At 46.9% G+C, this 25,030-nt stretch overlaps 1 protein-coding gene across 1 annotated transcript in view; it reads right to left on the reverse strand.

Annotated features, from left to right (window-relative positions):
* Nucleotides 1-4,728: 4,728 nt before the first annotated feature.
* The window catches only part of ABCC2 (ATP binding cassette subfamily C member 2), a 59,726-nt gene continuing 39,424 nt past the window's right edge, over nucleotides 4,729-25,030 (reverse strand). The window contains exons 20-32 of the mRNA XM_024555413.4: nucleotides 23,560-23,683; nucleotides 23,154-23,286; nucleotides 22,254-22,473; nucleotides 21,947-22,101; nucleotides 18,554-18,709; nucleotides 17,076-17,275; nucleotides 15,330-15,456; nucleotides 13,482-13,583; nucleotides 12,909-13,052; nucleotides 11,892-12,050; nucleotides 10,891-11,057; nucleotides 8,239-8,433; nucleotides 4,729-7,562 (exon numbers count right to left, since the gene is read on the reverse strand). Coding sequence (XP_024411181.2) covers nucleotides 7,433-7,562; nucleotides 8,239-8,433; nucleotides 10,891-11,057; nucleotides 11,892-12,050; nucleotides 12,909-13,052; nucleotides 13,482-13,583; nucleotides 15,330-15,456; nucleotides 17,076-17,275; nucleotides 18,554-18,709; nucleotides 21,947-22,101; nucleotides 22,254-22,473; nucleotides 23,154-23,286; nucleotides 23,560-23,683 — 2,012 coding nt within the window. The 3' untranslated portion in view covers nucleotides 4,729-7,432. The remainder of the gene's footprint in view (nucleotides 7,563-8,238; nucleotides 8,434-10,890; nucleotides 11,058-11,891; nucleotides 12,051-12,908; nucleotides 13,053-13,481; nucleotides 13,584-15,329; nucleotides 15,457-17,075; nucleotides 17,276-18,553; nucleotides 18,710-21,946; nucleotides 22,102-22,253; nucleotides 22,474-23,153; nucleotides 23,287-23,559; nucleotides 23,684-25,030) is intronic.

Consider the following 25,030-nt stretch of genomic DNA (forward strand, 5'->3'; position numbering starts at 1 on the left):
TATGATTTGGACGTTGGAACATTTAAAGTTGTCCCAGAGGTTCTCAAGCCTCTCCTCATGTTTTTGAATTATTGTTTCTTCATTCTGTTCTGGTTGAATGTTTATTTCTTCCTTCTGGTCCACACTGTTGATTTGAGTCCCGGTTTCCTTCCCGTCACTGTTGGTTCCCTATACATTTTCCTTTATCTCACTTAGTATAGCCTTCACTTTTTCCTCTAATTTGCGACCATATTCAACCATTTCTGTGAGCATCCTGTGAGCATCTTGAGCATCTGATAGGCTGGCTATCTCTTTGTTGCTTAGTTGTATTTTTTCTGAAGCTTTGATTTGTTCTTTCATTTAGGATATTTTTTTTGTCGTGGTACACCTGTTATGTAGTAAGGGGCGGAGCCTTAGGTGTTCACTGGGGCGGAGCAACCCACGTGGCTACGTTGTGACGCTGAACGTGGGGGAGGCGCCGAGAGGAAGCAATGGCACCCACTCCACTCTCTGCTGGATTTCAGTCACTCCCTCCACTACCCACAATCAAATTGGGCCTTTCTGGTGCTGATTCCCAGGTGGGTGGGCTTGTGCACGCTCTAGGACCCTGTGGGTCTCTGCAACGAACTCTCCTGTGAGGGTGGGAGTTTCCCCTGCTGCCGCCCCAACCCCCACAGGTGTTTTCAGTCAGAGGCTTTGAGGCTTCATTTCCCTGCGCTGGAGCCCTGGGTTGCTCGGTCTGTCCGGCTCCCAGTTGTTCCAGTTTATCCGCACGTGAATGTGGGACTGCCCAGTCCTCCAGCTGCTGCCTTGCAGCGAGTCCTCTCTGTCCGGCTACCCGTCTCCACCCCTCCTACCAGTCTGGATGAATGTTTCTTCTTTATCTCTTTGGTTGTCGGACTTCCACACAGTTCAATTTTCTGTCAGTTCTGGTGGTTTTTTGTTTTTAAATTTGTTGTTGTCCCTTTGGTTGTGTGAGGAGGCACAGTGTGTCTACCTACACCTCCATCTAGGCCAGAAGTCTTACGCAACATAAGTTTAGTTTTTTTAATATAAATATATTTGCCCAATAAGAGCATTTCTTGTTGTAAAATGAGAGGAAAACTAAATAGATTTCTGTGGGACTTCTCAGAACTCTTAAAATGTGTTACAAATTTTTTCTTTATTTTTATTGCTGACACTATTGCATATGTCCCCATTTTCCCCTGCTTTGCCCCCCTCCTCCCAGACCCTGCTCCCTCTTCCCTCTGGCCATCACCACTTTCTACTATAAAAAAGTAGGAGTTATGAAAACCAAGGAGGGAAAGGGTGCCAGATGTTTCAGACACAAGGGGAGGAAATGTGACTGAAGCAAATTTCCCAATCCGGCTTGTTTGCTTACTTCCTCTCATGAATTCTGTGCCTTTCCTGACTGGCAGTAGCTCTCGGTTGTGTTTTCATCTCGGTCCAGGAGAACAGGGTGGGGGGTGGGGGAAATCCATTGTCATCTGCAAGTGTCGATTTCTGGCCCCTTGAGATTATTGTGACAGTCAAATAAGATGAGGTCTGCGAATTTTTGTGCGCTGTGAGCTCTAGAAGTACACGGTTTTAATAAGGGCTGAATTCTGTGTCACCCTGTTTCAATTAACTGCGAAGCTGAGTCTGTTTAGTGGGTTTCGTTTCAGGGTCGGAATATAAACAGGCCCCGGAAGAACACCATCGTGCTCAGAATTGTGTTTCACTTGCAGAACCTTAGGCCCAGAAGCCTTGAGGTTTATATACAGCATTCCAAATCCTCTAGTCACCGAACGCTGCTCACAGGGTTTTAAATTCTCCCATCCGTTGGCGTGTCCTGTCGGTGTTTTTACTGTGTCCACCTTGGCCAGTGTGGCAGCCACTCAGTGCTGCAGAGCAGGGAATAATCTCCGATCGGAGCCCCTGCTTCATTTCACGGAGCCCATGGAAGTTTCTTGCAATTGTTTGTGAAGATCGGTATTAGTGTTTTGCATGTATGGAGAAGGGAGTTTTCTACAACAAACTGCAGACTTAGCAAGCTACTGAGGTGACCCTCAGGGAGGGAGGAGAGGACTTCGTGCTTCCCCAGAGTTAAGTTGTGGTGGTGAGGTGGAGGGAGGGTGTGAGGACGCTGTAGGGCAACAGCAGTGTGTTCACAGAACCGGGAGGGGCACCCCCCCAGGAAATGGGGGAGGGGTTTGAGCTGCACATGTGTGATAGGAGACTTTGCCCCCTTGCTACACACGGTGGCAGGAACTGGGTCAAAGACAAACATGGCCAACACACCCTCATTGGTTGGAAGGCTGAATGCTCCCACTGACTTTCAGCACATGGATTCTGGGAAAGGACTTTTGAAATGGACCACACCTGAAAGCAAAGTCTGTTGGTTCTTTCCCCGACCCCCCTGGTGGGGGGCATGTCTACAGTTGCCGGCGGGCCTGCCAGCGGTGGCCAGTGCAGGCCTGTGAGCAGAAGCCTGGGGGTGCAGACTCCAAAAGATGCCTGAAGCTGGACAGCACCAGGAGACCAGCTAAGCCACCTACATTTATGATACCTTTGAGTGGGAGAAGTTCCTGGCTCAACCTTGAACTGAGCTGGCAGAGGATGATGGTGTGATTTTCCTTTGGGTGTCTTAGAGGGAACGGGCTTTGAGGCAGAAACTGCTGTTATTTCCAGAGACCTTGGTGATGATAGCCAGCACGGTGACCAGATTTTTGTTCTTGTGTTATTTCCAGTTCCTGAACCTACGTACTAGTTGTAACGGCATATATTTAAACAGCTAATTTTGATGTCATACTCTGACTTTTCCTTTCCCCTTACTTTTGTTACGCAGATATTTTAGGCAGAAACTTCCCATTAAATAAAAGGTTCTTTTCCACCGAACTCCATCTTTGAAGATTTGTCTGGTAGGTGGCGAGTGGAAGGAGGCACCTGCTGGTTGGGTTCGGTAACAGTCACTTAGGAAAAATTCACTGGGAGCGGGCAGAGACACGTGTGGGCTCAGCAGCTGACTCAGCAGGACCATGCTGTGAGGCTGCCTGTGCACCAGCACGCCTAGCCATCCCCAGGCCACCAGGGGAGCCTGGCTCCAAGCCTTCCTCACAGCAGCCACTCCGCAGGTCCAGGGTCAGGGAAGCTGTCAGTGAGAGACACCTACCTGCCACAGCCTCCTTCAGTCATAGGAACCACCATGATGCACTTTAACCAGGGACCTTCCTACAGCCTCTCAGATGAGACCACAAAAAGATTGTCTGAAGTAGGACCAAGCTGAATAAGACCTTTGCAATTTGATAGAGCAGTGACAGACAGAAGCGTTGAAAGCCACTTTTAGCTGGGCTTAAAAGACGGTGTAATCCTCTACAAGTTCAAACTATGGGGGGACTTGGTGATGATCATTCATTATCATACTGACTTCAATGGAGAAGATCAGCAATTTTATCAGCGATTCAGGCTTATGTTATTGTATTAGTTTTCTATTGCTGCTATAACAAATTACCACAAATCTGTGGCCTAAAAGAACACAAGTTTACTGTTTTACAGTTCTGAAGTTCAGAAGTTCAAAATCTGTTTCACTGGGCAAAAGTCAAGGTGTCAGCATGGCTGGTTCCTTCTGGAGGCTTTAGGTGAGAATCTGTTTCCTTTTCCAGCTTCTAGAAGCTGCCTGTACCCCTTGGCTTGTGGCCTCTTCCTCCACCTTCAAAGCCAGAAACGGCATCTTCAAATCTCCTCATCACGTTGTCTTCATTCTGGTTCTGACCCTCCTGACTCTCATGAGGGCCCTTGTGTTTGCATTGGGCCCGGCGGGATGCTCGTCCCACCACAATACTCTTTCACCTGTAAAGTCCGTTTTGCCATGTGAGGTCAGCCTCGTGGGTTCTGGGGACTAGGACCTGGTCGTCTTGGGACCGTTTTATCCATCTGCCACAGGGATGGAGTCATGACAGTCTTTAGGCCAGTTGTCTGAGGACGGAAACGATGCACCCAGTCCACACCAGCATTGCCGGAGCAGGGGCCGGCAACCCTCTCTGTAAAAGGCCAGCTAGTACATAGTTTAGGCTCTGCAGGCCACTGAGTCTGCCACCACCTCTCAGCTCCACCACCGCAGCACAAAAGCAGGCAAAGATAACGCAGAAACAAGCGGCCGTGTTCAAAAAAACCCTTTATTTACAAAAACAGCAGGACAGATTTGGCCCTTGGGCCTTACTTCTTTTCCAGGTCCAGCTAACACAAAAGTATCCTGGTCAACCATTAACACTGAAGTCAGTTATGCAGAAAAACTAAACCTTTTGATGAAGGAAAATGAAGAGCTTGCCAAAGTATAATTGGCTTACAGATACATGTAAATAAAAATAAATGTGTAATTGGTTCGCTAGTAAATGTATCAGGCAAATATTTATGGGACTAGTTTCTGTCTTTAGAGTTGAAGAGGAGCTCTGTATTTTTTAAATTCTGTAAGAACCAAATTAGTTTTAAGTCATTTTTCTTTTCTTCCTGTAATTCTTATTTTTATGCTCATGTTACCTAAAACCAGACCACGATGTAGCAGCGCACAGATGCTGATTAACAAAGAAGCTAGCAGGCAAGGGTGTTAGCACCACCCATGGGGAGAGATGTCTGTCCAGAGGGACAACCAGTGGACAACTCGGCGTCTCTGCGGGGGGATGCCAACAAAGTTGCTGCCCAGAGAGAACAAGTAGGTATGAGCTCACGCGGCAGGTAAGCGTCCCAAAGGCTGCGCTGCAGAGCCCATGGTTCACAGTGGACGCTCTGGAGCAGAACAGCCGAATGGCCGTGTGCTGAGTGCCAAGGTGTCCATCCAAGAGATTATCAACATGTCGACCAGGGCCTTGGTGGTTAGAGTTGAAGAGGAGCTCTGCATTAGTCCATTTTTAAATCTTTGAGAACCAAACTAATCTTAAGTCATTTTTCTTTTCTTCCTGTGATTCTTATTTTTATGCTTATTTTACCTAAAAGAAATACTGCCTTATATATGATCCTCCTTTTTCTTTTTTCTACTTCTTCCATGACTAGTTGCTTTTTACATTGTAACAGTTCAATTCTACAGCATAATCAATTACTTGCATATAAAGCGAAAAAGGATACTACGAAAAGGGAGTGCTGCTAATGTTTGTGTGCAATTTCACAGTCTTTTACTTGTGTCTTCAAACAGTATGAAGCCTTTAAAAAAACTGTTTAGTGTCTAATCTATGTAGAAGACTAAATTCATGCTTATAATTGAATGTGGTCTTTGCTAACTAAATCTAAATTGTAAAAGTTTAGAGATTTAAATGTCAGAGTTTGTACAATATTGTTTGCTAATTTTAAATAAAGATACAACTGGTTCGCATTTGTGATTAAATGTATTCTCATCCTATTACCTGAATGAAATGAATTTCTTCAGAGAGTATGTCAAAAGGCACATACACAAAACTAGCCTGCAAAAAACTGAGGTCTGGTTGGTACATTCATTTTTCTTGTTTGTGCCAATGTGTCAATGTGGAATTAATTTGTTTTATTCAACTCTGTTGCTGCATTCTTGGCATTCATTTTTCCCATTCAATTTTTTGAAGATTTTTTTGAACAAAGATATGTGTATACTTGCTAGCCACTGAAAGATAGAAAAAATGAGTAAGAACTTACCCCTATTTTCAAGAGGCTCACAGCTCACTGAGGGAGACCAAACAGAGAAACATCCGACAAAGTCACCGCACCATCCGACACTACACTATTGCTGGGCTTGCAGCTAAAACCACCTCACATCACGGCTCCCCCTGGACAGGAGCCATGCCTGTCACGACTGCCATCACCTCTCCCAGGACAGACTTCCCTGCCTCTTTCTGTCACAGGTGCTGGCACAGCTGATTAACGGGATCTGGTTGAGTGGCTGCACCCTGGTCTCCCACCAAGAATCTTGAGTTTGGGAAGTCCCCAAACATAGAACTGTGGTTCAGATGCTGAAAAAGATTGAAATCCAGGACGGCACTGAAACTAGCTTGGGGTGTAAGAGGAGAGGGAACCAGGGAAGGCTCGTTGGAGAGGGGAACCTCTTGGATGAGTCAGAATGAGTTAGAGGTAGCCAGGGCATTCCAAGCAGAAGGGATAGAGAAGCAAAAGGCTAGACTCAAAAGGTGAGTGTGTGTGAATGTAAAAGCATTCTACTGTTGCTGGAGCTTACTGTGAGATAGGGGAGTTAGAAGAAATGAGATTGGATCAGGTGTTAGGGAGCTTCATTACACCATACTAAGGAATTTTAACTTTATTCTGGATTGCCATTGAATGAAGGGTTGAAGCAGAAGACAAAGAACATGTGTGAATGACCCGTGGACATGGACAACAGGGTGGGAACTGACTGTGGGAGAGGGGGGTGGGTTGAGGGGAGAAGGGCAAAGGGGGAAAAAGTGAGACAACTGTAATAGAATAACAATAGAAATGATTTGAAAAAGAAGAGTTTTGCACATTTGATCCCTGGTAGCCATAGGTGGATGGATCTGAGGAAGCCAATACATGAAGCAGGGATTCTCCTTAGGACAGCTCAGGTTCACTCAGCCTCAAAGAGTGTCCACAGATAGAATGCCAAGGAGGGTGAACAGCTTCTTGTAACAATGCACAAGGCATACAAGGACATAAAGCACCATGAGTGAGAACCAACAGAAACCTCATACTGAAACCTCCGGCTGTGATCATATAGTGGTTTGTACTCTACTTTGTGAAACCTCAATAGCAACCAGGTAGATATAGATGAAAACCTCACTGAGGTACCAATTCATACCCATCAGATTGACAAAGTGCTTTACATTGGCATTGCCAGTTTGGCATTGAGAAATATATTCATGTAAACATGTGCACACCCCCACTCCTGCATTACACCCTAAGAAATGCTTGCACATCTCAGGAATTATGTATCAGAATGTTCATAGCAGTACAGCTCACCATGGGAAAAAAAATAACCCTACTGCTGATCAAATGAGAGTGGGTACACTGGGTGTACTCACACGCTGCTACGCTGCAGGGCAGCGAGAATGAGCTCACCCACTAGGAGCGTCGACGGGACACGTCTCAAAGGTAATATCGAACGACAGTCGAAAGTCATAGAAGAATGCGTGCAGTATGAGCCAGGCCGTTTGCACAAGTTTTTTTAAAAGGTACACATTGTTTAAAGATACATACAAAGTGGCAAAACTAAAATGGAAAGCAAGGGGGTAATTATCACGGAACTCAGCACGGTGTCTATCTCCGGGGGTAGCAAGGAGGTAGGATCAGAGTGGGCTCATCGGGGATTCTGATGGAGCTGCTACTATTCATCCCCTTAACCTGGGTAGTGGGTACACGGGCATTCACTTACGATCCTTCTTTAACATGCACATTTTACACACATTTCTGTATGTATGATATTGTTCTCAAAAATGAAATTAAATAAGGAACGATCCTTCTAGTCCTTTCTGAGCCATGGGGCCTGCTGTCACAAGGCCGTGCTGTTCCCATGTTCAATGCCAGCTTCTTTGGCCATAAAATAAAAGGGGCCAGGTTTTTCCAGCAGTTCTTCAGGGCTGCCATACTCCACAATCTTCCCATTGTCTAGGACCATTACCCTGAAACACAGGAGAAGGAAACGCCAGCCTTAGAAAGCCGCACCTGGGACCTCGGCTTTGGTAAGAATAACCAGCACCACGTCGTGGTACAGTCATTCACACAAGGCTACAAAGCAGCGCAAATGAATGAACCACAGCTGTTTGCATCAGCACAGATGAAATCCATATGAAATGTGGAACAAGAGAATCAAGTAGTAGAATATACGCCGTCTGAGTCCATTCACATAGCTTTTTAAAAAAATTTATTTAAAGACGCACGTTGTGTAAGGCGGCCTGTTCTGCTCTGTTTCTAGGATGGCTGACCTTACCCCCGTGTTCAGTGTGATCCGTCTGAGGAACAGAAAGCAGGTTACAGGGGGAGCAGCTCAAACCCTTGGGTGGGAAGGTCGGCAGTCAGCGTCTGCCACTCACGGCCTGGCCTCCACCTCCCCATGCCCGGTCATGGCTATAGCGACACACGGTTTTCCGTTGTCCCCGTAAGGCGGCTTCCTTGACCCTGTTGGCTTTCATTAGCTTGATGTATATCATTTTGGGCAAATTACTTGAAATCGCTCGCTCACCGTTTCTTCTACAGTAAAATGATGGCGGTTAATCTTTCCGCGGTAACACACCCACCGCCGACTGTTGCTGTTGACGAAGGGTTAAACCCCCCCCCGCCCCGCCCCGCCCCACTCACTTGTCGCTGTCCCTGATGGTGTGCAGCCTGTGGGCAATGGTGATGGTCGTGCAGTGGGAGAACTCCTGCTGGATGGTTGTCTGGATGAGGCGATCGGTCTCCAGATCCACGGCGGCGGTGGCCTCATCCATGATCAGAATCTTGGATTTCCGAAGCAGAGCCCTGGCCAGGCACAGTAGCTGCCTCTGCCCGATGCTGCAAACCGCGGAAGAAACCACGCCTTAGCCCAGGGCCCAAGGAAGAACCTGGGATGGGGGGGCTGGCGAGGAGACTTTGAAAACCCTCACTCCTAACCACCCCCCTCCAGAATGCCTCAGCCTCTTCCACCAGCTGTTCCTTGTTGCCCTGGGCAATGTTTGCCAAACCTCCCCAATGAATTAGAAGACCCAAGTACTTAATTTAAAAATTCATGCTTGCAGGCCCCCCAGTACTTAGTCGGAAAAGGAAGGAGCCAAGGAATGTGTATTTTGGACAAGTACCCCAGGGGATTTCCCTGTGTAACACGTTTGGGAAACACTAGCGCAGGAATAGGGCTTAGCATTTGGCTTCGGTGAGGTCCTGGCACACCAACAATTCCAAAGTAAGATGGGTGCCCCAAGTTCATGTCTGCAGTGTCTGACCTGACACCATTAAGATACGGTGACCCTGTCTCAGAATGCCTCAGTGGCATTTCTCAGTGGCCGTTGCAAATCCATCTGTTATTGTAATGTGTAATTCTAGTCTCCAGGCTAATTATTTGTGCGAGGCCTTCTGCCTTGATTGGAGAAGTAGCTATCTAATGAACACGGCGTCTTGGTGTGAGATGCAGTGTATGAGGGACTTGAATATGCCTGTGAAATGCAAATCACTTTAATTTGCGAAAAGCTGGTAATGAAGGCTGGACCTCTTACTTACATAGAGAAGCTCTGGGAAATGATGTGGAGGAAATATTCCGTAATTAGCCGATTGCTCTTGCCTGCTGTGGCCACTAGGGAACATATTAAACGGAGGGTGGCTAGGCTAAAAGTTCTGTAATTCTCTGGGAGAAAATTTCTGCAGATGAGAAGTCACCCAAGATGAACTTCCAGTTTTTCTCTGTACTGTAAAAACAGAGGCAACTGCAAAACTAGTTCCTGAATTTACACCAAACTCCTGCCGGTTCTGTCGGACCTCATGTCACAGGCTGCTGCCGAAGCGCCAGTTTGGCTCTCGGCTGCTGTCTCTCTCTGTCACAGCTGATTGATCTTCAGGAAATTTATGTTTCAACACTGCCAAACCAGGTCTGAAATCAAGGCGCCGGGGATGTCATCGACATGTCTCCCAGCATGGACAGAGAAGGATGGTGTGAATTTTTGTTCTTTGAAACCGGAAGTATCAAGGCCCCGCCCCCATCACCTGCTGAGGGAGGGTTGCACATGGCCCCAGGTGTCCACAGCATTTGCTGCCTGTCTTCCCCATTGTGCCTTCAGGGCTAGGAGGCCAGTGGTTGTGTCTGTGTCCTCTCCCACCCTATCTCCAGTGCCTGCATATGGTGGATGCTCAAGGTGTATCTGTTGACTGAATGTTTGAATGGTCTATTTCATAGGCTACAGACCCACTTAAGTCCTGCTGGTCCCTACACCCACTTCTGGGGGAAAACAAACATGGCAGCCTTCTATCCCAAAGCTGCACACTGACATCGCCTGGGCCCCTGAGTCAGCTGGTCTGGGGTGCAGCCTGGGCATTGAGATGTTTTTTGAAAAGATTCCTGAGTGATTCTAGTGTGCAGCCTAGTTAAGAACCAGTGTTCTGGGCAGCGCTTCTCAAACCGTAATATACACAAAAATCACATGGAATCTTACTAAACTGCAGATCCTGGTCGAGAGCCTGAGCGTGTCCTTTTATAGCAAGTCTGTGGGTGAAGCCAGAGCTGCTGATCCACTAATTGAGTTACCGGGCCTCCCTTTGATGAGGCTCACCTGCTAGTGGCCCTGGCCCTGCTCTCCACTCTGAGGACCCCTGGGGCCGCAGGAAGGCCTGCATCTGAGCAGTGGGCTTTGGTGGAGGGCTGAACGTCAGCGTGTGGAGGGAAACACCCAGTTGTCAAAGGGAAATTGCCAGGTCAACTTATTAACTGACAGCTAAGCACATAGTGAAGGCTGGAAGTGTGAAGTGTCAACATTTATGGAAAGTCTTTGGAAAGGTAGAAAGAACTGTGAGCCGAGAGTCTCTGCCGGTTTCAGGTGTTTCCAGTGCCCGTGGACTCTGTGGATGCCACGTCCCCGTCACTGCGTACACTTTAGACCAGTGCTGCCCCACCGGAGATGCCCACAGCGACCCCAGGGGTCCTGTGGAACTCCCAGGTCCAGTGAGCACCTCATACCGGTGAAATCAGACTTTCTGGGCTGGGACCAGGTGTCGGGATTGATTTCACCCTGGCTGCAGGCAGCAGCTAAGAGGAAAACTCCACAACGGCGGACCCTGGAGCTCACTCCGTTTAAAGTCCCATGAGGCCACATGCACCAACAATCAGGAGTCCCCATGCACATTCACATCTGTTCTCTCACGCCATCGTCATGGCAGGTCCCCTTTACACATGAGGGATTAGGCCTGGACCGTGCCAGGCCCCCTCTAGCACATGGAACCCTCGCCTCCTCTCACTGCCTGTGGGGCCTGGGGGTTAGGAAACATTACCTGAGGTTGTCGCCAGCCTCTGTCAGCTCGTGGGACAAACCGAGTTGCAGGCTCTCCACAAAGGATTTGAGGTGAGCTAGCTCCAGGGCCTTCCAGATCTCCTCATCTGAGTAGTGGTTGAAAGGGTCTAGATTCATCCTCAGGCTTCCAGAGAACAGGATGGGGTCCTGTGTGTCAAGGGACGAAGGGGCTGTTGGGGCTAATGGCAGAAAAGGGACTTGCAGTGCTGGGTGGCCAGGAGAAAGCGAGTAGGACTGGCCCAAGAGGGAGAGCTGGGTTGAAAGTCCCACACTCCCAAACTAAAACTCATGGTGTGGAGGTGGAGGTATCACGGGTGGCACAGTCACAGTAGGACAACTTACTATGCCGTTGAAGAGGCTGGAGAGGCTGGAGAAAACAGTGCATCAAACTGAACATCCAACAAACCAAAACCACCCCCAGAGACTTGGCAGCAGGGAGCAGAGGAGGGGCCGTTCTAATGAGGACCCACATACCACCCAGAAGCCTCCAGGACAGTCCTTATTTGGTGGGGTTCGGAGAGGAAGCTGAAGGGAAGCTTTTCTTGCCGATGCACTGAGTGTTGGCTTGCTGGCAGAAACCTGCAGCAAACTCCCTACTCTGTCTTTTAACCTTATCAAATGAGGAATATAAAGCTTAATGGTTTCAAGCTTCAGCGGCGAAACTGCTAATGCTGATTGCAAAAGGTTTCGTAAACCATGCTGGGCTATAGAAATGCTAAACAATCAACTGCTTTATTTGACTTCTGTTGTGTTGCTGCCACCTACTGGCTAGATACAGGCAATTATACAAGCATATTACCAAAAAAAAAGAAAAGAAAAGAAAAGAAAAAGATAAACAGACCTTATTTTTGCAAGTTCTGGAAATAGTGTGTCTTAGGGAGGGAACTAGCTCAGGTACCCTGGGTAGACTGCAGAAATAACACTGCTAATTTCCTGCATCTGTCCCCAGCTGTGTGTGACAGAGTAAGTTCTAGACCTCACCTGAGGGATGATGGTCAGTTTCTCTCGGAGGTCATGGAGCCCGATGGAAGCGATATCTACCCCATCAATGATGATCTGGCCGCCTGCGGCCTCTAGGATTCTGAAGAGGCTGTTTGTCAGGGATGACTTCCCGGCTCCTGTCCTGCCCACCACACCAATCTGTAAAGAGGTCCCTTGCAGGTTAGGTCACCATGTAATTCCTGGTGGAGAAAAATGCAGCCTGGGGCAGTCAGAATCACAGGTGGCAAGGGGCAGTGATTGGCTACTTGATCTCTAAGATGTTAAACTGATTTTGGGTTTGGTGGGGAAAAAAGGGTTCAGATGTCAGAACAAGAGGGCTGTCCCATCCCACCCCTAAACTGTGGTTTGCGGAGAACTACAGTGACTGTTGGAAATGGACACATCTGCAGCTGTTGTTATAATTATTATAGGAAATTATAGATTTTTTAAAAATCCTTGTTTATAAGTGAGGAGAAGGGAACGATCAGGCCTGCCATCAGCTGAGAACCAGACCCTGACCTGGACCTCAGCATCCTTCCCCAGACAGTTTTTGGTCCTACATGAGGACCCAAGCCCTCAGAGAAAAAGGACGCCAAATGAGGGTGCAGGACTTTGCAAAACCTGAAGGAGAACTAGGCATTCTGTCTGCAGGCAGAACCTCCACACTGCTGTTCTCACCAGTTCTTTCCCCAAGCCATGTGCTTCCTGACGTCCTCTTTACATTCTCTGGCCCTCTCGGGAAATGAGCCCCGAGCTACGGGAAAATGAGGGCGAGGAGGCAGGGCAGGGCTGAGCGGAAAGGCCTTACAGCCCCAGTAAGTCCGATCGAGCCCATGTGGATATCCTGCCCTCTGGTGGTGGCGCTGTGTTATTACATTTCCCAGCTGGGGAAGTGCCCGGATCCTGTCACTCCACAGGAAAGATGAAAGCCAGGGGTTTGGTTGCGCACCACCTCTGTATCCAACTTCCCTCCCATCACAAGGACCCACATCCCGGCCTTTCTTCAGCTCTACCTACCTTCTCCTGACTCTTGATGTCACAAGTGATCCCTTTCAGTACCAGATCCAGTTCAGGCCGGTACCGCACTTGGTAGTTGTGAAACTGAATCTCCCCTTTGCTGGGCCAACCTGCTGGAGGCCTCTTATCAGTCACCCAGGGTGCCTGGCAAGGAGACAGGGGAAATGCTTTATACGGAGTCAAGTCACTGAACAGTCCCCGTGGGACCCGCGTCGCAGAGCAGTAGAGGGGTAGCACGGTTTCAGCCGCCTGCGGGCATCTACGTTTAATAGACCGAACTAGACTGGACCTTCCAGAGGTTCCTGCCTTATTCAGTCGAAGAAACCCTATCTCACAAGATCCCCAGAACAAAGCCACGATTTAACTTAGTACATTCCAAGATGTGACTTCCCCCAAACCACTTCCTATTCTAAGTTGAAAGAAATTGGGTCATTTGAGTCACAGCAAAGGGGACTTGTAGGAGAACCTTTATAACCCCCCGCGTGTGATCTCTAGGCAAGGTGAGAATGCTCTCCCAGAGGAGTCCCGTCTTTGTCTTTGCCTTGTCCCTGGGTTTCTCTGATTCCGTCTTACCTCATTTTCCAGGTTTATGTACTCAGTTATCCGCTCAACAGCCACAATGTTGGTCTCGATTTCTGACGTCATCCTCACCAGCCAGTTCAGGGTTTGTGTGATCTACAGACAAACCAGAAGACTAAAGATTGTCTCGGGCTCAGAAACCACAACATCAACCGGGTGCCTGCTCTGCACTCAGCAGGAAGCCGAGCTCTGTTCTACACTCAGCAGGAAGCCGAGCTCTGTTCTACCAGGGAGGAAGTGTGTGAGAACGGTGCATCGGTGCATCGAATAGCTGGAGGACAACCAAATGCTCGACTGTGTAGTGCTCCCAGGAAAGACAGTATGAGCCTGGAGTGTCTTGGGGCTAAAGCTGGGGCTGCAGAGGCTGGCAGGCAGTGGAGAGGAACCAGAACTTGGCTCTCCTGCCTGTGAGCCTCGTGTTCTTTGTGGAAGGGGTGGTGGGCGGCCTTCTACAAATGGGGAAAACAGAAGAAAAGGCACCAGGTAGGAAAATGCCTTCCAAAAGGCTGCCTCTTGTCTCTGCTCTCAATTAGCAACAGCTCTTTTCAGAACCCAGCCCTCAGGGTGGGTCCTTGTCCTCCTTTACCCAGTGAGCTCAGGGTGACTTGCTGCTGTTACAAAGATGCCTCTCATCACCAGTAGGGGGTTGCTGTGGTCAGGAGCCTTAGGAAGCTTCTTTCAGGCAGAGACTCAGACCAGGAGTTTTTGTTGAGTGGATGGTGGTTGGAAAGAGGGAGAGCGCGGGATCAAGGGGACTAAGAGTTAAGCATTTTGTGTGGGTGGAAACCACATGCAATTGTTGATATCTAATGTTTTTGTTTTGGTTCACTCCAATAGTTCTCTAATTCTTCGTCCCCTCTCACCTAGGTTAGAAAGCCTAGAAATGGGTGGACAAAGAAGCAGTGGCACCGGGAACAGTGTGGCAGGCACTCTGGTGAACGATAGCATCCTTCCAGTGTCTGCCAGGATCGCCTTGGGCCTCATTAACGTCTACTAAAGACAGCACCAGGTAGAGGGTGCTGGTAGCTATGCAAACCCCAGTATTAGTTCAGAAAGATACTGTGAAAGATGACCGAAGGACCCAGGAAATGGGTATCATTTATTGAACATTTACTTAAGTGCCAGCCACTATCCTCGGTGCTGGGAAATAATGTCTAACCTTTAACCCCTAGTCACTCTCAGGATGCAGTATAGTCTTACTGAACTCTATGTTCTTTATCGGAATTATCTCCAATTATTCTGTAATCTAAGAAAAACAAACATAGAAGTTGTTTGTTCAAAAGACTTTCTGGTTACTGCTATATTATGGAAAAGAAACTAACATTTTCTCTCTTTTGACTAGAATTGAGCAAAGAGGCAAAGGGACAGGGAACTATTAGACTGACTCATATGAAATTGCTTTCCTGCCCTGGCTGGTGTGGCTCAGTGGATTGAGCATCGTCCTGCAAACCTAAAGGTTGCCAGTTTGGTTCCCAGTCAGGGCACATTCCTGAGTTACAGGCCATGTCCCCAGTTGGGGATGTGCGAGAGGCCACCGATCAATATTTCTCCCTCCCCTCTCTCTGAAAATAAATAAATAAAATCTTTTTAAAAAATTGCTTTCTTAACTCCCAAGGGCAACGACATTTATGTCCAGATGACACTGGTACCTATTTAGAAAGAGTACGGAGCGTGTCCGTGGGTTACACAATCGGTAAGAGATGGAGCCAGGGTTTGAACTTCAGTCTCCCCTAGTGCCTCTGGATCTCAAAAAGACTCAAGAGCATGGGCTCGGGGCACAGTCTGGGCACAGTTTAAGAATAAGCACACTTATGTAACCACACTCCCAGCCTTCAGACTCACATTGAGTGCATTGGACAGCACAAAGCCCACAGTGTCCCCGCTCAGGGTGTCTCTATAAATCACCATCATCAAGGATGAAAAGAAGACAATCAAGTTCCCAACCAGCTCCAGACGCACTGCAAGCCACCTGTCGGACAACAGAACCAGAGAGAAGTGTCACTGGGCGGTATCACCTGGCCCAGCAGGGGAAAGAAGAGGTGTTTGTAGAACATTCTAGGGGCTTGAGTTGGGAGAACTGTGTTCCCAGCAGGTGTTCCTAAAGTCTTTCAAGTTGGATTTTAGAAAAAAATCGCACTTCAAAGATACCAGCGGAGTTTGCTAAGCTGAGGGAGCCCCTGCGGTTCAGTGTCTCCCACACTTGCTGAATCCTAAGGATCATCTGGGGCAATTGTTAAAAATATACAAAATCATGCAAAAAAAAAAGTTTGGACTCCTCCTCAGGAGATTCTGACTCAGGGGGCCTAGGGAGAGGTTCAGGAACCTGCACTTAAACAAATGTTCCAAGTGATTTTTTCTGAGTAGGAGGGGGAAATCAGGCCACACTCTTCAGCGGCATCCAAACTTTTGGCATCTCTGGGCCACACTGGAAGTGCATTACAACTTGTAATCACAAAAAAGTGTCATAATGTTGTAAGTAAATTTGCGATTTTGTGTTGGGCCGCATGCATAGCCATCCTGAGTCACAGGCGGCCCGTGGGCCACAGGTTGGACGCCCCTGGGAGAACCCACGTGTGAGCAGCATGGCAGAGAGCAGTGCATCCTGTCTGATCTCCTGATTTTAAAAAGACGAAGAAGAATACGGGGGTGGGGAGAAGTTAGGTGTGATGTGATCACAAGGAGATCAACTGCAGAGAAGCAAATAGGATATAGATAGAGTTTATCAACATTGACTTTCCCAAATAAAATGTACTTAAATAAATGTGCACCAATAATCTGAGCATTATACAAATAAATATGATACATGTTTACAAGGAGCGTCCAATAGGACTGATTTATATACCTGTTTCCTTCTCAAAAAGTACCTAACAAATCAAATATCTTTACCGTCCAATTCCTGGCATCTCCATGTTCCAAATAACACTGGGACCATCAGCCTGCCCTTTGTCCCTCCAGACCGTGTAGACGGCGCTCAGGAGTTTCACTTCCTCTACAAGACCTTTCTCCTTCAAGGACCTACCACTTCTTGCCAGGGTCTAGCGATGCTGGAGAAATGAAGAATGCTCACCCTCCTCAGGGATTCCCCTCATAGGATGTGAGTTTTCCAGTGTCTTCGTTGGCTTTCCCGAACAATTCCCAAATCCCCTCCCTCTAGCCTCTGCTTCTCTCGCCGCCCACAGAGGGTTGTCCTGCCTGTGCAGAATCCCACATGCACCCCCAGGGAAGCAAACAGAGAATACCCAGGCCCCCCAACACCTGTGCAGGACCTGGGTCACCCTGTGCTCACAGAGGTTATCTGACTTGCGCCATAAGCCCGCGAGATGGTCTGTGTCCTGGCCGCTGTCAAAACGAACAAAGCGAGGTTTCCCTAGAAGGCGCAGGCAGCTCCCCTCGCGTGGGAGATGGCAGAGCAGGCACCGGCACTGGGTCTCTGACTGCACAGCTCACGCTGTCTTCTCACTCCTTCCATTGCAGGTGTGTTTGGCGAGAGTGACTTTCTTATCACTGGCCATGTCTGTTGTCTCCTAGCTAATGTCACGCGTGCAGTACCCCAAAGCACATTTGGGCAAATACCCAGGGAAGCCTCACCTGTTGGAGATAATCCAGGAAAAGACACATTTCTGGTTGGTGTCAATCAACACCTCATTGTGTTTTAGAAATCGCTGCTGGTGCTGAAACGCACGGATGACCGACAAGCCCGACACAGTCTCACTGAAGAAAGAGTAGAGTGGGGACCTGGTGACAGAGTCCAGACGTCTCAGCTGGCGGGAAGTGGCCACATAGAACATCTAGACCCCAAAAGTAAGGAGTCAGTGAGTCACACAATCATGTCACAGAGGCCACACCTCTTCCTTTGTGACCATGACCCGGTCTTCTTCACCTTGATGGCCACGGCGCACACTGAACAGGACAGAAGGAACGGTCTCCACAATGACTATGTAAACGCAATGGGGCCCAAGGGCTGTGGGAAGCGGGGATGGTCAGGAAGTGGCCAGAGAAAGGCGTGCGGAGGTGCAGGTAAAAGTTGAGTGGAGATAGACAGGTGACCAAAACCGTACCTCGGTGCTGTGGGGAGAGACAGTTCCGGGGGTGTGTGAACTGCTGAGGGTCTGAGAGCCAGAACTGGGCGTGATGGAGAGTGTGGGCAGACTTTCCGAGCCCTGAGGGCTGCAGGGTGAGGTTTGGTGGAGTGGATTAGTGGTGCTGCTAGATTCCGCGCGGATTTGTTGAAACCAGGAAAGAGCTCAGCATCTGAGAGCCAGAACTCAAAGCATTATGCCTGAAAGTTTTCTTAAATATCCTGCATCTGATTTATCCGTTTGTTATTAGCAGTCAGGAGGCTGTTACCAGGATGACAATGTACCCGAGGAGGAACTCAGTACAAATGCCAGGGGGGGCCCCTCACCACCTGCCCTTGGCTTGCAAGGTCAGAACTGTTTTCCTGTTTATCCCCAAAGTAACTTGCAGGACACGAGTTCTCTCCACAGCTCCCTCCCCTCATCAGTTTTTATTATGTGCATGGAGTCCCTTCCACTTGTTCCAGTTTTTCTGTGGGGCTTGGTTCTCAAGCTACCTGTTCCCTCAAGAACACACTAGAATTGAGCCTGAGCCATCCAAAGGACCCAGTGAAACTGGATCTGCCCTGAAGAGAAAAGAGATGGAGTTCCTGTGGAGAGACATCTCCAAGCAGATAAGCCTAAGTCAGCCAAGGAAGCAGCCATTGCAACCAATGACCTAACCCTTGTGGGAGCTCTTACAGAGAATCACAACTTTGTCTAGGGACACCCTCATGGCAGTCCTGGATATAAACATGACTATGCCCCACTTCAGCTTCTTAGGGGACAGCAGTTAAGGTGAGATTTGCTGTGGACCACACACCAATTGGTGCTGCCACTTCAGCTTCAGATAGTGGCCTGTGGGCCCCTCAGGTCATTGATATACGAGTGAATAACAAAGATGCTGAAGAGGAGCGAGTGACTAGCAATAAACAAAGGAGAAGATTCCCAGGAAGGAGGCTGGGGTTTATAAACAGAGAGGAAAGGAGACGCAGCCATTTCCGAGCCTACCTGAACAGACACGTAAATGATGCCAAGAGGAATGATGATGATGATGAAGACCGGAGTGGCCATGCAGATCATGACAAGGGTGCTGATGATCCCCAGGAAGCACAAAATCCAGCTGCGCAAGGACATGGGGAGGGTGTCATCCACCGTGGAAATGTCCTAGGAACACACAGGTAGGAAAGATGGCGTACTGATGAATTCCCACAGCATTTTAGGTTTTCTTGATTCCAGCGGGAAATGTGTTCAATTCTGAGTTCTCTGTGACCCTTCATTTGATCACTTCATGATATCCATTTGCAACAGACTGTCCTGCTCACCCCGAAAACCAGTGCCATTTCCGTAATGTCTTTATTTTTCTAAATCCCTCCAAACCGATATGGCAGTCACCCTTCAACAGATTTACTCTTTTCTGTGAAATTCCCATTTGTGAAAAAATTTAAACCATTCATAACCACCCTAAGCTAATAGAGCCTTACAAGGTAAACCCTCCTCTAGCCAAGTCAATTCAGTTATTCTAACTTTACACAGGTCCCAATTCCACTGAGTACCTTGAATAGAGCCTGGCATATCACAAGCATTCAATAAACATTTCTTGATTGAATCACACACCACCTGCCACACACCACCCTGGACCTTGACTGAGAAACCTAGGAAGTCGTTTCCTCTGTCAAGCATAGAACTACAAGGGGATAGGGTGGTGGGTCCTTTCCTGGTTAGTGTTCTAACAGAGATGGTGAGTGGGTCTCACCACCATATCACCTTATGTCATGTCGAATAAATGAGCAAATGAGTGGATGGAAGGATGGATGGATGGATGGTTGAATGTGCACAGGAAGTATAGGTTATATTTTTGGATTTCCTTTGCCTATATTTCTTAGAATCTGTTGATTCAAAGATTAGTAATATGTGAGTATCAAGCTGAGTCCATATTATCTCTGGAGTGTCCCAAACTGGGCAAGGGATAACAGTTTCCTAACAGAGTCCTGAAGAGTGGATGACTCCTGAGGATACACCAGAATGTGAATAATAGTATATCCGGGGTTGGCAGAAAAAAGAAATCCTCACCAGCTCTCAGTTCTATGCACATTGCTCTGACTCTTACCTGGCACAGATTCTCCTTCTTTCCTCCACCTCCTCATCCATCTCCTCTTAAAGACTCAACCTTCAGTTCTAGAGGACCCTAGATCGAACTGTCCTTTTTGGGCCTGAGCCACTTCCCCCATAAAGCTCACTATATAATTAATGGCAGCTTCTTTTTTCCTGCAAAAACAGTTAGCCAAATACAACTGTTGCCTAAGTAACTCACAGTAAGATCTCTGTGTTCTCTTTTTCAGAAGATTAATTATATATTGCAATGTCAGAAACAGGTTGCAATTTTTGCACCTGTGTGAAATCTCCCTATTGAAAATGGTGTGCTTTTTAAGGTTCTGTTAAAGAGCAGAGAGCCCATTAAAGTTGTCTCCGATGACATCAGGCCCACCATTTTTGTCCCAGAGGAAGGTGGTAAATGCCCACTCTTGAAGCAGTCACTGTGTCCCCAAACCTGGCAGTGGGCTATGAGCTAGCCTTTCTGTGTCTGCTCTAAGACCACACAAATAAGGGTCCCAAGCTGCCCAGACATTTTAAAATATGTACTCCCTCTTCTGCAGAGGACTGAAAACTGTGCTGGTGATAATTGAATACTACTCAGAGTTGCCTAGTTTTTGCCTCTGTTCCTAAAAGTTCTATTTCATATGCATTAAGATTCAATGAGTTAGGCCCTAGCCAGGTAGCTCAGTTGGTTGGAATGTTGTCCCATACACTGAAAGGTTGCAGGTTTGATTCCCAGTCAGGGCGCACACCTAGGTTGCAAGTTTGGTCTCAGGTTGGAGCACCTATGAGAGACAACCTATCAATGTTTCCCTCTCACACTGATGTTTTTCTGCATCTCTCTGTCCCTCTCTTTCACTCTTTCTAAAATCAATAAGCATATCTTTAGGTGAGGATATAAAAAAAAAAGAATCAATGAGTTTGGTCTGGCCCAGGGAAGAGAGCCATCTATATAACCTTAACATTTATTGAACATTCCAATGACTAGTAGGGTCCTTGGCTCATAGAAGGTGCTCAATAAATGTCATCAAATGAATAAATGAATGAATGATCTGCAGTAGATAGAGACAATGTTTTAGAACCTCCTTAAAATCACAGGTGCTTCTCTTCCATAATCCGGATCTAATTTACTTATTCTTAAAGCATAAAAGGTAGAGGTTTTTGCCCTTTGACCCAGCAATTCTGCTGCTGGGATTATACCCTAAGAACCCTGAAACACCAATCCAAAAGAACCTTTGCACCCCAATGTTCATAGCAGCACAATTTACAATAGCCAAGTACTGGAAGCAACCTAAGTGCCATCAGCAAACAAGTGGATCCAAAAACTATGGTATATTTACACAATGAAATTCTACGCAGCAGAGAGAAAGAAGGAGCTTATACCCTTTGCAACAGCATGGGTGGAACTGGAGAGCATTATGTTAAGCGAAATAAGCCAGACGGTGAGGGACAAATACCATATGATCTCACCTTTAACTGGAACATAAGCAATAGAAGAAAAAAGCAAACAAAATATAACCAGAGACATTGAAGTTAAGAACAATCTAACAATGGACAGGGGGGAGTGGGGAGGGGGCAGTGAGGAGAGGGGATTACAGGAACTACTATAAAGGACACATGGACAAAATCAAGGGGGAGGGTGGAGGTGGAGGTGGAGGGGGGTTTGGCTGGGGTGGGGTGGAGGGATGGGGAAAAAAGGCACACAATTGTAATTGAATAACAATAAAAAATTAAAATTAAAAAAATAGGTAGAGGTTTCAGGAATGGAGGTGGAGACCAAGCAAAGGGTTATCCTGCTATTCCTTTAATTCATCATCATAGCCAGTGATAATGCTGTTACTTGTGTTTCCCCTCTGCACACCAATTCTTCTCACCCTGCTTCTACTGCCACCTGCCCACCCCTTCCCCCACCGTCTCCCTGGTTAATTTCTGTAACTTAAGTCTCACCCTTTCTCACATTTCCCACCCTAAATAACCCAGGCTGAGCTAGTTCCTCTTTTCTCTGTCACTCTTTTGTACTCCCAGAACACCATTGTACACATTATTGTTATTTTGGTTTTACCATATTTATTTCCTTGGCCCTCTTACTCACTAGATGGTGAGCTACTGAAAGGGTCATAACTGTTCAGTTCTATATCCCCAGGATCCTTGCGACCTGTCCCAAAGTATTCAAGAAATCATGTGGATGCTGATGGACAAAAGAACTACACAGTGTTGCCCAGGGGAATGTGAGCATTCTTTCCTTGTCAGAAATAGAGAGATCCTCAGCATAAAAACACATAATCTTACAGCCCTTGACATACTTACACCAGAAAACCTGTTCACAATCCGGCCTATGGGTGTCGTGTCAAAGAAACTCATGGGTGCTCGAAGGATATTGTTCAACAGTTGCTTGTGAAGGAGGTTTGATGCATGGGCAAAGCCATGGATGCTCCAGAAATTGGCTATGAGCACAAATATACCTAGAAATGGAAACAGTGCAGTCAGCACCATGCACAGGGATCCCTGAAGTCTTGTGCCAAGGACACAATGGCAATTCTTTGCCTGAGTCCAGGCAAAACACATTGACCAGACAGATTACATAAAAAATGGCTACCGTAGCCATCAGACATACCTTGCGCTAATCCCAGAGCTCCATAGACGCCAACTCTCATGTCCCTCTGAGAGGCTGGATAGTTGGTGCCATTGTAGGTTTTAGAGTCATTGGTCCAAGCACTAAGCCAGAGATTGGATCCAATCAAAGCCACAGAATTAATTACATAAGCAAGGATGATGAAGAAAATTGAATACCATCCAACTGCTTGCAGGTATTTCAGGTAGATGGAGAACTTGACCTGCAAAGCCCGCATCTCAATGTTAGTAGAATTCATAATGGCTTTTGGTGGAGAATTACCTAGAATACCAATCACAAGGAGTGGGGTCCTCAGAAAAAATGGATCACAAGTAGACGACTTTGGTAGTCTGTGGTTATCATTTCTGCATTGGGCCAGGAAAATAATCAATGCTTAAATACAATGCAAGGTAAATAACCATCATATTATTAATGAACTTCTAGAAGCAATCGAAAGGGGAAGATAGACAAATGGAGTGTGACAAATGGGGCTATATTGCATACCTTAGCATCTATTTCATCAATTTGGATTTAAGACCTTAAATTTAAGACCTTGGTTTTAAGTTAAGTTTTGCTCATTTGAGTTGTGTACTCTGAGATGCATTAGTGACCTCTGGCTCCCAGAATTGCATCTCAAAGCAGTTTTGGTGTTTGCTCCACATGTCAGCATGGAATCAAACACTCAGGAAGTGTGCTCTGAAGATATTCACAGGAAACATCATTCCTCATGGAAATATGATTTGATAGAAAGCCAAGAGTCTCTACCAGCATTTCGATAACGAATTTAAAGATTTGCAAAGCAAGCATAAGACATAGCTCTTCCATAGATGTGTTTTCAAGTCATGAAACTTTGAAATGTTGGGATTCCGAGCCTCTAATGGTACATTTCACTGTTGTGTTCACCTTTCCAGTTTGAATGAACTCCTTCTTAGTTAATTTTTGTCCTTTCACCAGTTCTTCCCCCTCCTTCTGGGTGTTCACATTTCGAGTTTTCAAGGAGTTTTTCAGGGGCTTCAGAGGCCTATTTGACCTAGATCTGAGAAATTGAAAAGGGGGAGGCCCTCCTGAGCATGTAGATGCATCCTGAGGGTCTTCTCCCAAGCAGATGTCCCAGTCTCTCTGATTACATCACAGTTCATTTCAAAGCAGGTGGCCTTGGGGAAACAAACTACCCCAACCCTCATCCCCATACAAGGAAACACAGGAAGAGTAGGGAATGTCCATGGTGTCCACTATGCACATAGAGAAAGAGAATGATCAAGTGGAAACACGGAAGGGACGGGGGCTGCCAGCTGAAGAGATGACCAACCTGCAGCTAAGTGTTCGACGAAGGCTGTTTTCTCTGTTCATGGTCAAGGAGGCCACATCCTCAGGGATTTCCTCCGCACTGGGCATCAACCCATAGTCATCTTCTTCTTCACTGTCCTCATAGACTGGGAGACACATCAAAGGTTAGAGAGAGAGCTGTACAGAGCTCTCACAGCCCTGTGGACAAGGAGAGGGTCTTTTCTGATACTGCTGGGCTCAGCTAGAGGTCCCAGCTGTTCACACAGGCTGGAGTTTGTCACTCCAGGAATACTACTTATTGTTATATTTTCTCATTGAGAAATACCAGGATAAAGGAGAAATGAGTTAATATTCCACTGGAAGATAAAATGGTCAAAAGGAGAAAAATATTCCCAGAAACGTCTAAGTTCCTTTGGAGCAGGAAAGAACTTTTAAGGGTTATAGTAGACAAACACAGAGTCATAATTTAGAAATGACTAAAGAGTTAAGTATAAACTTAAAATGCTCTTCTTGAAATTCCAATAATTTGACAAACTTTTTGTAAGTTTAAAGTATTTAAAAACATGCCCTCAAAATAAAATAAAATGTAAACATAACCTTGACATCAGACTGGTAGAGTAAGGACATCCAGAAATTGGTACCTCCATACAGTCAATGAGAATAGCAAATAATTGTCAAAATCAACTTTTTCATAACTCTGAAATTAGCCCAAAGCTTGCAGCAATCCAAGGAACATTAATTTAAGAAGAATGACTAAATATTAGTAAGCTTTATGATACTTTAATTTACTCTACTCCCATCCCCCTCTCCTCAGATCTGCAGTAGCCCAGCAAACCAACAGCCTCGCCATCATGTTAATGATACAAACCAGCAGCCTAGCAGCTGCTGGAGGGCGCAGACCGGTTTGGATCCCCCACTCCCAACACCTCACCCCTGGAGAATGTTCATTATTTGACTTGTCTGGCCGTTCCCAGGAAAACCCCATTCACAGGGCTGGTCATTATTGGACCTGACTCGGAGCTCAGACAATTAGCAGCAATTGTTCCCCATCACTGCTGCCTGAGGTTGTCGTAACAGTTGGGTAAATAAGAAGCTGGCCAAAACCTTAAAAGGAAGAGCTGGGAATTAGATATTCATAAGGAGCTGCGATAGGTATTCCTGATCATCTAAAATGTCACACAGATGAGTAGGGCTATGCACATGCCCAAGAAAACTCAACAAGGCCCTGTTCTCTCACCTCTGGGTAACCATCAGACTCTGTGTAAGCAGGAAAAAAAACCAAAAGCGGCTGACGCAGAATTCTAAATTGCCTGTTGGCGTATTAAAGACATGCCCCTACCTCTTCTGCCAGCCTCTTAGAAAAGGCAGAATGACTTACTGGTTCCCAGCGCTTCAGGAAATAATGTTCAGTTATTAACTGACCCCTCAGCCAACCAAGCACAGACTTCAGTTGCCACAGGTGACAAAGAATACTGATTTAACAGAATAGTTCA

This window comes from Desmodus rotundus, chromosome 4 (assembly GCF_022682495.2).
Source record: "Desmodus rotundus isolate HL8 chromosome 4, HLdesRot8A.1, whole genome shotgun sequence".
NCBI lineage: Eukaryota > Metazoa > Chordata > Mammalia > Chiroptera > Phyllostomidae > Desmodus > Desmodus rotundus.